The sequence below is a fragment of the Pinus tabuliformis genome, chromosome 2_2 (genome assembly GCF_031772625.1).
Source record: "Pinus tabuliformis cultivar Carrire ecotype Pingquan chromosome 2_2, CPIR1, whole genome shotgun sequence".
Taxonomy (NCBI): Eukaryota; Viridiplantae; Streptophyta; class Pinopsida; order Pinales; family Pinaceae; genus Pinus; species Pinus tabuliformis.
Genome location: NC_142300.1, coordinates 230,415,936 through 230,429,259, shown reverse-complemented (window position 1 = coordinate 230,429,259; position 13,324 = coordinate 230,415,936). Strand labels below are relative to the sequence as shown.

General features: G+C 40.0%; 1 protein-coding gene across 1 annotated transcript; it reads right to left on the bottom strand.

The window, feature by feature from the left end:
• Positions 1-4,253: 4,253 nt before the first annotated feature.
• LOC149192159 (uncharacterized) lies at positions 4,254-8,570 on the bottom strand. The gene is made up of 3 exons (XM_089406859.1): positions 7,665-8,570; positions 5,171-7,484; positions 4,254-4,936 (listed from the first exon to the last, which is right to left on the bottom strand). Exons 1-3 carry the CDS (start codon positions 8,568-8,570, stop codon positions 4,254-4,256), a joined length of 3,903 nt encoding a protein of 1,300 aa, XP_089262985.1.
• Positions 8,571-13,324: the final 4,754 nt, after the last annotated feature.

Genomic DNA, 13,324 nt, shown 5'->3' with positions numbered 1-13,324 from the left:
ATTGAGGTTAAATCTTGATTTGTTGCAGTTAAAATGGTTTTTTAACTGCATATTTGGATTCAGCACCCTCGAAAACCCTGGGACGCTTTCATTGTGCAGAAACTAGCTATCAAACTTGCGATTCCAATAAATTCCTGCCGGATTTCGACCAGAAAAGCTTTCAAAAAGTCGCGTTATAGACAACTGCTATATATATATATAATGAAAGAATTAATCTAAGAAATAAGGTCAGCCATTATCCAATTAGTTTGTTAATAATTAGATTTTTATTTATTTATTAATTTTTTGTTCTATTTTTTAATTAATTAATTAATTATTATTTAATTAATTTGTTTATCTAATTAATTAATTTGTTCAATTAATTCGCTATAATTTTATATATAATTCCTATTGTTAATTTCTACTTATTTTAATTTGAGATATTACGACTATATGCTGAATTTAAATTCACATGTTACTATAATATTATAATTAATAAACTATGATTTTAGTTTATTTTAATATTATCAAATGATTAGTTATGAAATAGCCAATTATTTATTTATATTTGTTTTTATTTTACTTTTTAAGGGGGATATTAGATAATGTTTCCGTGTTGTTTGATTTATATTTTATTAATTTTAATGAGAGAGGAGGGATTAAAATATTAAAAGGGATATGAGTTGATTATTGATTTTTTAAGATTTCAAGTAAAGGTTTCAAGGTGTTGCTTAGTTTTAATCCATCGTCTCGGTTCAAGTTGTTCTTCTTTTTTTCTATTTCAATGGCTTCTTTGGTTTTCCTTTTAAGACAGTGGTCTTCTTTTCTAACTAGTTTGCCTTCTTCCATGCAGAGGTATTGAGAGGAAGAGTGAACATGTTCTGCTAAGGCCTATTTTGAGGTTCTTTCTCTTCTTAAGTCAGCAGTGTGTTCTTTAATTCTAATGTTAAGAGATCTACATGTTTCACCTATGTATTCTTTTCCGCATGAGCAAGGAATAACACAAACACCTTTTTGAAGGTTAGGGTTTATGGGATCCTCGATTGAGTTGAATAATTGTCTGATGGTGTTGGTAGGGGTGAAGGCTACATCAATGTTGTGTTTATTAAGAATTTTAGTAATTTTATCAGTGGTGCCTTTTATGTACGGAAGGGAGACCTTAGGAGTTGATAAATTTTGATCTTTGATCTCATTATTATTCTTGTTTAGGGATAGGTGCATGGCTTTCTTAATGGTATTCCTATTATAGCCATTTAATTCAAACACTTTGTGAAGATGGTTGAGTTCATCATTTAAATGGTCAGGGTCAGATATTCTGGCCACCCTAGTGGTTAAGGTCCTAATGATGCCAATCTTCTGTTTAGGGTGGCGATGAGAATTAGCATGTAGATATTGTTCTATATGGGTTTTCTTTCTATAGACTTGGAAGCCAAGTGACCCTTCTTTTTTGGTTAGAAGGATATCAAGAAAGGGAAGCTGGTTGTTATTTTCAATTTCAATAGTGAATTTTATATGGTCAGAAAGGCTATTTAAGTGATTGAGGAATAGGTCAAGTTTTTCTTTTCCATGACTCCATTTGGCAAATATGTCATCGAAAAACCTTTTCCATTCTTCAGGGATGTATGGAAATGACCTAAGAGCCTTCTGTTCGAAGTGCTCCATAAAGATGTTGGCAACTATGGGGGATAGAGGAGAGCCCATAGCCACACCATGGGTTTGTTCATAATTATTATTTATTTCTAAATTTAATTAATAAAAATTTAATTTTGCAATTTTTTGTCATCTTTATAGGAAATCTACTATTTCAAAATGGATGGTTGGATTATCATATTCAACTATAATATTAGGGTTTATAACGAGTTTAATATTGGGTTTTTAACATTAAGATTAATAATATTGATTTCAATATTATGATTCATAATATAGAGTTTATAATATTGGGTATAATATTACAATTTATAATATTTGCTTATATTATATGTTGCTTAATATTTAGAGTTTAATAATATATAGTGTCACTTTTACTTGTTGTTCAAAACCATTAATGAGAGTGAATTGTAACACATAGCATGACTTAATATCGGTTACATGCCTCTTCTAAGGTTTTATATATTCAAGTGATTTTATGGATTAATGCAATAAGCCCTTAGGTTTAAGGTTTATGGTTAACGAGAGTCAAAACATCGTTAATTGTGTTCTCACTATGAATGATTTTTGTAATTATGGTTCACCATGGTAGTCTTATTCTTGAATATGATGATGATGATGATGGTGGTGGTTAATGTCCACTAAGACCAAATTGGTCTATCGGACCTATAATTTTCTTAGGTCTTAATTGTTTGGCTTCTCGTCATTCTTGGTGAGATTGGTGTTGTAGCTTTCTTTTTTTTCTCTACGGTCTTCCAACTTCCTTTATCTCGCATCTCCTTCATCTCTTCTAGTTCTCGGGACATTGGTGTCATCTCATCTCATCTTAACTATAGTTGACAATATCAACAATAGTCAACCATAGTTACCATAGTCACGTTGCTTAATCTTGACATTGATACCCATCTTAACTATAGTCAAAAATGTCAATAATAGTCAACCATAGTTAACATATTTTAAAAAATAAATTAACTTACACATTATAAATGTGTAGAATAATATATTATTAATATAGCATCAATATTATATTAAACTTTTATTAATATTATTTAAAAGTTTTATATATACCTTGATATTATATTAATCTGATAATTAAATATTTTTTTTTTTTTTCCTCCGTAAAAACTAGCTAAGTCATATATTAACTGTACAAGTAAAAATTACAGACTGTAAGACGAGTTTTCCAGGGCCTCTGGTAGCACCCTGGGAACCTTGACCAAAATTCTGAAGGCTCCCACGCAGGGAAAGCCTTATCAAAACCATTCAGACCATACTCGACACTAAAAGCTCCCACGCAGGGGCAGCACCGGATCAAATTTGCAAAAACAGTTCTAGAAATCAACGGACTCCCAGTGGAGCCACAGAAAGAGGACCCAACACATTACTGCCCATGCAGGGGCTAACTGCCAAAAGGGACTGACTCAACAACCAGATAGAAGTGAGCAAGATAGAAGCGCTCGACGTGGACCAATTGAAATTAAGATCAGACCAGAGACAAGGCTTAATTACATATGGCGAAGATGCAAGCATCAGCTGCCAGCAAGCAAAACGAAATAGCAAGAGAAAAGTACCCGCGTCTGCGTCTGCGTTAATCCTGGAGATGAGTTGAAGGTGGAGGGAGGGTCGCGAAATAGGCATCAGCTTCTTCAGCGAGGCTTTTGTCCTCCACCACATACGCCCAACCATCGCCCTCTGCTCGTCCCTCCCACATCTTTCTCCATGTCTCTTCGTCAATATCTGAAGGAGCTGGCCCCACCGGAGGAGAGGTATCGTGCGGTCCAGCCTCAGATGCTGGTGGCTCCATAGCTGAGCTTTGTTTCCCTGCTTCATGTTCTCCTTTGTCAATTTCTTTGCCTTTGCCTTCCGCTTGCTTCTCCGGCAAGTTCTGAGGGGTGTTCTCCCCATTTCCTTCCAGAATTTTTGTGAACATGACTGAGATGTGGGCACTGAGCCCTGGGTTGCTCTCAGAACTTTGCAATGTGAAAACCACTGAGCCAAAGGAGGGAAGCTCGGATTTTTCTTCATTAGCGCTCCCAACCTCCAAGAACTGACTGATGGGGAGTGGGGTAGCTCTGGCTCTCCTATGGCAATAGCAGCAGCAGCAGTGGTGATGCTCATCCACTGCTGGGGCTCGCGAGGAGGAACCTCTTGCTGGACCTCTCCTACATGGCTGTCGTTGTCGGAGTTTAACCATGGTGATTCTGAATCTTTTCTTGTGTGTTTGCAGGTGAGCTTGGAGTCGAAGACAGAGCCAATTGTTTCCCAGATCTCTCTCTGGTGCCCAATTTCCTTTCTGAGACCCGTCCCTTGGTAGCAAGGTGGACCAATTCCAGTTCTTACCCTGCAATTGAGCCAATTGCCGCCGTCTACATGACCAACAACCAAAGTGGCAATGGCAGTGACAGTGACCACGAGAAACCAGGCGTCGAGGTGAACGAAGCTGCCACCGCCTCGGCTCTCTGTAATTTCCCCTCTTCCAAAATTCTTCAGACAATAATTCCTTGCGCACTCCATCACGCCTGATAAACTCTGCCTTATGCCCTCGAACCAGGCGCGCATTAAGTGCTCTCTGCAGATCCATAAACCTACCACCCTTGCCATTAACTGCATTAACGCAGCTGGGGGGTTCATGTTAAGGTTGACGGCCTTCCCCTGGTGGCCGTATTGTTTACACGGGGCAGCCCATGCGTGGCATGTGGCGTGCCCATCTCTTCCGTCCCGCCACCCGCATCCGGGGTCTCATTGTCCCTGTGGATGAGACTCTCACATTCCTGTTTTCTTTGATTATTTGGAATGATGTTCAGGTGTCCCTCAAGGAAGGGCTGATCTGAGTCAACCCCTATGTTGGCAAGAAGATCAGCCACCTTATTACCTTCTCTTTTAGTATGATGAAAAGAGATGGCATTGTAGTTGCCAATTTCCTTCGCCATGCTGCTGAGTCTGGCCTCTAGTCTCCAACTATTGGCTATTTTCCTGGCCTGCGATCCATTCTGGATTCGAATGGCCATGTTTATGAGAATTTGGGAGTCCCCCTCCACTATCAATGGTTGAAGATTGTGTCTCCTTGCAGTGAGAAGTCCTTGCCACATGCCCTCCAGCTCTGCTGAATTGTTGGTGTCCCAACCTAGGTTGCCAAAGTAGATCTGTTGCAGAGTTTCGTGATGATCTCTGATGATTCCTCCAAATCCTGCAGGTCCTGGATTTCCCTTGGATGCGCCATCAAAGTTGAGCTTGTATGAATGAATAGGTGGGGCCTCCCAGCTTTCCTTCTCCTTGCCGTTGCTATTTGCTGCTTGCTGTGTGGTTGGTTCTTGTGTTAGTTGCAGTCCCTAGTTTGATAAGATGTTTTTCTCATTGTCTTCAGTTGGGAGATCTTGTTGGGTCCAGGACTGCAGAAGCATGGTTTCTTGGATGTTGGCGTGCATCCTGGTCCATATGTCCTCCTTATTCAAGCTATAGTTTTTGAATATGCGCCTATTCCGTTCCTTCCAAATATTCCATAGGAGAAAACCTGGAATTATGTTCCACAAGTGGTTAAGCAGACCACTTTTGTAGGGGCTTTTTGGCCATTGCCTAATGGTATTTATTATGCCTCCCATGTCTCTGCAGCGCCTTTGACTTCTGAATTCTATCTTCTCCCATAGTTGAGTAGCAAGCGGACATGAGTCTAGAAGATGCTGCAAGGTTTCTTCATTCTGAAAGCAGTTGTGGCAAATCGAGGGCCCGTGGAAGTTGCGTTTCTGCAATTTGTCCCATGTAAGAATCTTTTTGTGTCCCACCAACCAAAGAAAGTGAGTGATTTTGGGCCATATTTTGAAACTCCAGATTCTAGACCAGAGAGGATCAGGGTTGACGGGAGGATCTTCTAAAAGATTGTAGGCTTCAGAGGTGGAGTAAGAGCCCTTGGGGAGGTAGCCCCATCTGAGAATGTCGTCGTTGTTGTTGTGCCTAATTCTTCTTTTTGCCAATTCAGTGTCAAGGGCCTCTGCTTCCTGCGTTCTGTTGGTGTTGATTATTTGGTTGCTAGAAAGCCAATTCCTGAAGCCTCTTCCCGTTTCTGGATTCCAGTAATGGTGGACTTTGGCATGCCGTTGCTCTTGCCCACCTGGAATAATGGCTGCTGGAAGTACATTGGTTAGTTTGGGAAGTTGGTTCCATGCATCGTACCAGAATCTGGCATGTTGACCATTCCTTATTTCCCAGAAGCTATGTTTCTGAATCAATTGGTGATGCTGCTTGGCCGCATTCCAAATGAGTGAACCTGTGCTTGTGGGCGTGAATCTAATAAGCTCTGCATGCGGCATATTGTTGGTGTATTTGGCGATCCAAATTCTGGCCCATGGTTTGTCCTGATTTGTTAACCATTGCCACCAGATTTTGGCGGTCATGATGATATTGCTGTGCTCAGGGTCTCGGAGGCCAATTCCACCTTTGTGCTTGGGCTTGCTAATGGTGTCCCATTTTACAAGCGCCCATTTATGGTTGGTAGCGGAACTTCCCCAAAGAAAATTGCGCTGTAAATTTCTCAGCCTTTTCAGGACCCATTTTGGAGCGGCTAGGATGGAGAACAAGTAGAGGGGCATGGCTTGAAGGATGGCTTTAAGGAGCACCGCTCTACTTGCTAAATTGAGGGAGCGGTGCGTCCAAAGGTTCAGTTTAAATTCCATTTTCTCAATAAGACGCCTCCAAGCTGGTTGCTTTATGGCGGAGGCAGTGAGAGGCGCTCCCAGGTAAGTGGATGGGAGAGAGGCAGTTTGAAAACCCAGAATGCGAGAGACAGCACGTTTGACAGAGGGAGGGGTGTGGAAGAAGAAAATTTGGGATTTGGTGTTATTGATTTGGGTTCCTGAAGCTTTTGAGAAGTCGTTGAGCAGAGATTTCAGACATGAGGCTTCCTGAGCAGAGGGATGGCCATACAGCATGGTGTCGTCCACAAACTGCTGGTGGGAGGAGGCAGGGGAGTTGTGGATTGAGATTCCCCTAATATGGTTGGCTTGCCTAGCTTGCTTGATGTGCCGACCTAGGCCCTCCGCCATTATCACAAATAAGAAGGGGGATAGAGGATCCCCTTGCCTGATGCCCCTGGAGGGTTTGAAGGGGTTAGAGGGCAGCCCATTGACAAGAATGGAGAAGTGGGAGGAGGAGATGAGGCTCATTATCCATCTTACCCAAGTGGCACAGAAGCCAAAGGCTCTCAGCATGTTCTGAATATAGGCCCAGCTGAGTTTGTCAAATGCCTTGGATAAGTCAAGCTTGAGTAACATGCCCGCTTTTTTGGAGAGCTTGAGCGAGTGAATGATCTCATGGGAGAGTATTATACCATCCATTATTTGTCTGCCTTCCACATAGCCTGATTGCTCAGGTGAGATGATCTGAGGGAGAAGGGGCTTGAGTCTGTTGGTGATGACTTTGGTAATGACTTTATAGAGAACATTGCATAGAGCTATGGGCCTGAATTTGTCAGGGGTAGTGGAGTTCTCTTCCTTGGGAATGAGAGTGATGAAGGTAGAGTTTAGAGAGGGCAGCATCCATCGAAGGGCTCGAGATTCTTCTACAATTTGCCAAACCTCTACCTTAATCATATCCCAGAAAGCATGAAAAAAATCAGTGGTAAAGCCATCAGGGCCAGGAGCCTTACCTTCTTTAAGCTGCGCCATTGCTTCATCCACCTCTTGGCTGAGAATCGGGCTCATGAGCAGATCGTTTTGCTCCTCCGTTATTATCCTGGGAATGTTGTTTGTGATTTTCTCGATAGCTGCCTTCCGATCCCCTGATTGTTCTTGGTGGACTTGTTTGAAGTGATTGAGGAGGGTTTCTTCTATTTTCTCATGCTCCTCCTCTTTACCTCCCTCCTGGTTCTGGATGAATGAGATCTTGTTGTGCATTCTTCGTTGCACTGTTGTATTGTGGAAGAATTTGGTGTTACGCTCTCCTTCTTTAAGCCATCTAACCCTTGATTTCTGTCTCCAATAAATTTCTTCTTGCTTTCTCCTTTCTTCAAGTTGATTGTTGATGTGCTTTTCTTTTTCTAGGGTAGCCTCTGTATGCCCTGAATTGATGACTGTCTGGTGGAGTAGCTTGAGCTCCTGATTGAGTTGCTGTTGGGCTTCGAAGATGTTCCCAAAGATCTCCTTATTCCAGTGTTTGAGGTGGCTTTTCAGGTGCCTTAATTTCTGTTGGAGTTTGAACATTTTGGTGCCTTCTGGAGGGGCAAAGGAGGCCCAAATAGATTTGACGAAGTCCTTGAATGCCGGGTGGGTTAACCAGAATTTTTCAAATCGAAATGGCTTCCTGGTGCTGCTCCCTGGTCTTTGCCATTGCAGGGCTATTGGCCAGTGATCCGATCCAGAGTGGGCCAGAATCTCCACATTGAAATCGCCCCCGATGTGCACTGCGTTGTCCGATATCAGAAATCGGTCCAGCTTGGAGGCTATCTGATGCTTCCCTTTTCTGTGATTGCTCCAAGTGTAGATTCCATTACAAAAGGGCATATCAATAAGGGAGGCATTTAGGATGAAATCCTTGAAGTGTTCCACCTCAGGTTCCAATCTGGTTCTACCCCCTGTTTTGTCCTCTAGTTTGGTGATCATATTAAAATCCCCCGCCACAATCCAGAGAGGATGTTGTCTGTTAATGCTGAGGGCCTCGATGGTGTCAAGGAGTATTTTTTTACTGCCTCCATCCTGTGGGAAGTAAACATTAGATAAGTTCCCATGAACCTTTGTGCCTATAATGTGAAAGGCCGCTTGAATGAGATGGTGGGCTGCATGGAAATCAATGAGAGTTATGGCTTGAGTGTTCCAGGCTATGGCGAGTCCTCCCGAAGCTCCAGTCGCATCCACAGCCACTGATTGGCAGCCCGGCCAGGCCTTGGAGAGTATTCGACCTAGAGTAGCGCTATTGCATTTGGTTTCTTGAAAGAAGCAAATGTGCGGTTTCTCCATCTTTATCATGTTTTTTAGCATTCTATATTTTGCAGGGCCGTTGAGGCCTCTAAGATTCCAAGAGATGAGCTTCATTGATAACTGGGTTGAGAGGGGCTGAAGTATTTCGTAAGCTTCGCATAGTGGCCTGAATCCACTAGGACTTCTCCAAGCTCTATTGTTCTTTGAAGAACTGTTTTCCTTCCTCTTTTTTGAAATCTTTTGGACGCAGTCTACCATCCCAGGTGCTTCCCGCTTGAATCCCTAACTGATGTTGTTGGTAGACTTTGGAGATGACCATCTCCAACTTTTCTAGGTCAGTTTCAGCGATGGATTCAAACGCCTTTTTCCTACATGCCAACTCTAGTTCATTAATGTCCAGTCCGTGAAGGTCCACATTTTCAGCTTCTTCCTCCATTATTTCTATGACACTGGTGTCTTCCTGTGTAGGCTCTGAAGTCTGGGCGGGCTTCTGTTTCCCTTCTATCTCCATATTCTTGGGGTTATTCATCGGATCCTCCTGATTCCTGGATAAAATGGTTGGTATTATGAAAGGGGTTTTCGAGTTGGGGGGGGGGCTGGAGGGGGGGGGGGCGGCTTGAGGAGGATGGGAGATCGGCTTTGCTGGGATTTTCCATGGGTCGTTCTTCCGGAATGCTATTGAGGATCTCAAAACTATTTTTGGATGCTTGATCTTTGTGATTATTCTGCTGAGACTTTTGCCCGCTGGCGTTTTTCCGGTGCGAGCGCCTTCTGCTTGTTACTTTGGTGAACCCATCTTGATTGGGCTTGGCGGAGGAGTTCTGAGACAGATCTGGGACATTTAGAGGACAGTCCCTGAATAAGTGCCCCAGAGCATGACATCGTCTACATCGGAAGGGCACATGCTCATAATCCAAGGGCTGGGTCCATTCTTCATCCCAGTGGGAGAGTGTTATCGATTCTGGTAGCGCTTCATTCAACCTTATGAAGACACATATGCGAGCATATGAAATGAATCTGCGGGATTTGGTTTCTTCGGCCGTCCTGATGTATTCTCCCACACCATTTCCAATTCTTCTGAGTGAATCTTCGTCCCAATATTCATCAGGGAGTCCATATAGTCGGATCCATACTGGTGCCCAGGTTAGGTCTTCTTTATCTGGATTAAATCTGGGTTTCCAGTCTCGCATGTACAACCCTGCAGCATTGAAGAAATGTGGGCCTATACCTAACACCCTGAGTTTGTCTTCCATGCAGTAGAAGATGACTGTAAAGAAGCCTTTCGGTCCTAGTTGAAGCTGGACATCTCCCTTTGGTTTCCATTTGGCAGCTATCCAACCAGAGAGAGCTTTTTCCGTTGGCCATAAGCCTATGAATTTCCCTATGATTGCATGCTCTTTCATAAACTCTATTCTAGCATTTACGAGGTGACCTTGTAGTTCGATTCTGGGCCTTTCTGCAGCTACAGGTTTGCAGGTGGCTGAGGTGACTTTTGGCGTCTCCTTTTTGTCGTTTTTCCCTTTGTCCTGAGGTCCATTGTCCTGACCTTGCGGATCTTCCGGCTTGCTGTTCTCTTGCCTTGTTGAGCTTTCATTGTTCAATATTTCTCTGCTAATCGATCCGAAGAAGAGGTCAGAGTCCTTCTCCTGCTGCATTGGGGAGGGCCCTGTCGCCCCCCCCCGGTGTTTCCATAGCGCCTGGCTGGCGCAGAGCTGATGCGATGTGGTCTCAGTGCCTGGAATAGGTCAGGGTTTGCAGGAGGCTCCTCTGTCTGGAAGCGCCGTCACGGGTTTCAGAGGAACCCTAGTCGCCTTGCAGAGCCGAGTCGTTTCGACCTTAATGATTAAATATTTATATATTAATTATGTATTAAGTATTGTATTAATAAACTAAATTAATAATCAATTAAATAAATAAATATCTTCATTAATATTTTAATAAATTAATATATATTGATCAAAATATTATATATAACATTTATGTGTTAATTACTCAATTATAATTTTAAACCATTTTACTAATAATTAAATTATTTCAATAATTATTACACAACAAGTCTTTAAATTAAATTAATAAATATCATTATTATTTTAACAAATTAATAATTAACGAATATTTATTTTATTTTATGATTAACTCATTAATTTAATTTAATTATTATTAATTTCCAAATTTAATTAATAAAAAATTAACTTTACAATTTCTTGCCACCTCAATCAAAAATCTGCAATTTCAAAACAGATGGTTGGATTTTGAAAAACTAGTTAAAGAAAAATAATAATAAAATATTAAAAAATTTTAAAAATATATCATAAAATATTTTAAAACCGGTTATGTCAATTGCATCAGAGTCGTTATTTTCATTGCTTTGGATTTAGCACCTTTACTTCAATTAGGTTTCTCGTTTTTTTTCACTGCATCACAGTATTTATTTCCGTGCTTTGGATTTAAAAAACATACAATTAGGTTTTTGAAAAACCTACGATAAAGTATTATAAATATTTATAAAAGAAACTTATAAATTCGCTACAACTTAATATATCTCTCATATAAAGTTATAGAAAACATATTTAAAAGTTATAACTCCAGTTCTTATGTGCTACAATACATGTTTTAATGTTTCTTACTAAACGTTATTTTACAATATAAATATAGTTTCTTATTATTATTATACTCTTTATTAATAAAAATTAGAAAACAACTATAAATTTTAATTAATATTTATTTATTATAATCACTAAATAAATTTAGTATGGATACTAAAGTTAATATTTGAAATCCAAAAATTGATGTTTTGAAACCTTGAAAATTAAAGTCGATACCTAAAACAAAACACACATATATATAAAATGACCTTGCCCACCAAAGAGATAATGGCATGCGCATGATTAACACGAACAACAATTGTGTCAAATTATAGGTATGTATAGGGCGCCCTTATAAGTATTCGCAATGGTGGTGTCGACCATATGCTTAGATCCTTCTGCATGACCTAATATTTAATGGATCTAGAATTGTATTGAAATCAACGTCAGAGCTAGAGAAACTAAGTGCTTCATCCTAAACGTTTTTCATACCTTGGTACCATTTGCAATAAGCCTCCTCAATATTTTCAGCCCTTCATTGTTTTCTTCCCATGGATTCTGTAAAACGAAATCAGAAAGATTAAAATATTAGTGTGAACCTTATAAATGTGCTACATAATATTTATAAAAGTTGTTAAAGATTATTGAAATCTAAGAGAAGAAGAAAGATAGTACGTTCCCTTTTTAAAATTATTCTGCGATTGGTCTGGAAGTCACCCATCCTTCATTTTATTCTATATTTCGGTTCATCCTTAATTTTATTCTAAATTTTGAACAGAAGTCTGTTATCCTTAATTTGTTTTAGAAGAAGGATAAGCTGTAAAGGCAATCGTTGTTTTTGAATGTGTGACTGGGTCTCAAATGACCCATATCTACGGTCAGTTACAAAAGTATGTGACTACGTTCTAGAAAATTGCTAGTATTTGTTGATGGATGTATATCAGTTGACCATGATTTGGATAGATATGGACTCATTTATTTAAAAAATACATATAAGAAACGCTGTGAAAGATAATGAAGAATTGAAGAATTTTATAAGAGCGTGAGTTCGTTTAGTTTTTATTTTTTAGGGTATGGTTCTAACTTCCCTATTGCTATGTTTGCTATGTATACTATATAATGTTTGAAGTATATTGAGAATGTAAAACCTCCTAAATAACAAGACTCTCCTGGTTCATACTCTCTTTCATCATCATCATCCTGGTTCATACTCTCTTTCATAGGGTTGATGAGTGAGTTTTTATTTATAATTCAGGTATCTCATTTTGACATGGTAGGAGAGCTGAAGTATGTTCCACTCAAGGCTGAGGAAGTATGTACAAGAGTAGAGCCGGCGAGATTCTCACTTCGGCACAGCAGCAAAAAAATAACACGCCCGCCTTCCAAATCGCAATCCTGCAGCGGTCCAAGACGCTGCACCAAAAAAAAATTGCAGCCTCAAAAAATCACCTAAGTTTAACAGTGAAATCAACGCTATTTTCTCGCTAGAATCTGCACTGATCTCGCCTACATTGCACCGACGTCTCTCCACTCACGTCGGTGCGAGGGCTTGGAGGAAAATCGTGCATGTTGGGAATTTTTCTGGTGAAATTCTAAAAACAAACAAACTAAACACAGAGACAATGCTCTGTTTTTCTCCGGGATCTTAACACATGGAAGCTATAACTGATTTCGTAGAACAGAGTATTACATACACCCACAAAAGCTTTGTATTCATTAAACTATAATGCTTGATACAAAATTCATCCTCTTTCTCTCAGAGGGATTCACCAAAAACATTTCAGCAAAATTACTCTCTCTCCTTAAAAAAAATTTACAGAGCTATGTGTAAATTTTTGTTTACATTTGGTGCTGTAAAATAAAAAGGGATCTTACATATGGTGCTACACTTTTACATTCATATTCAAAATAAAATAAAAAATAAAAAATAAAAAAATTAGATTCAGGCTCTGCCGAGCATTTCTTTTCTCCTTACTCACACGCTGCTTCTGCTACTTCATTTCATTCCCAAACAAGACATCAAAACATCCATGGTGCTCTGTTCTGGTTTCTACCTTCATCTTCGTCTTCGCACACATTACAGAATGGTCAACACCACAAAAAACATAACATATACAATGCATATGTGATACATAAAAAAACATGTCATGTAAAATACGTTTTATTATGCCCATACCTCTGTAAGGAATAAAGAACATTAAAATTAAA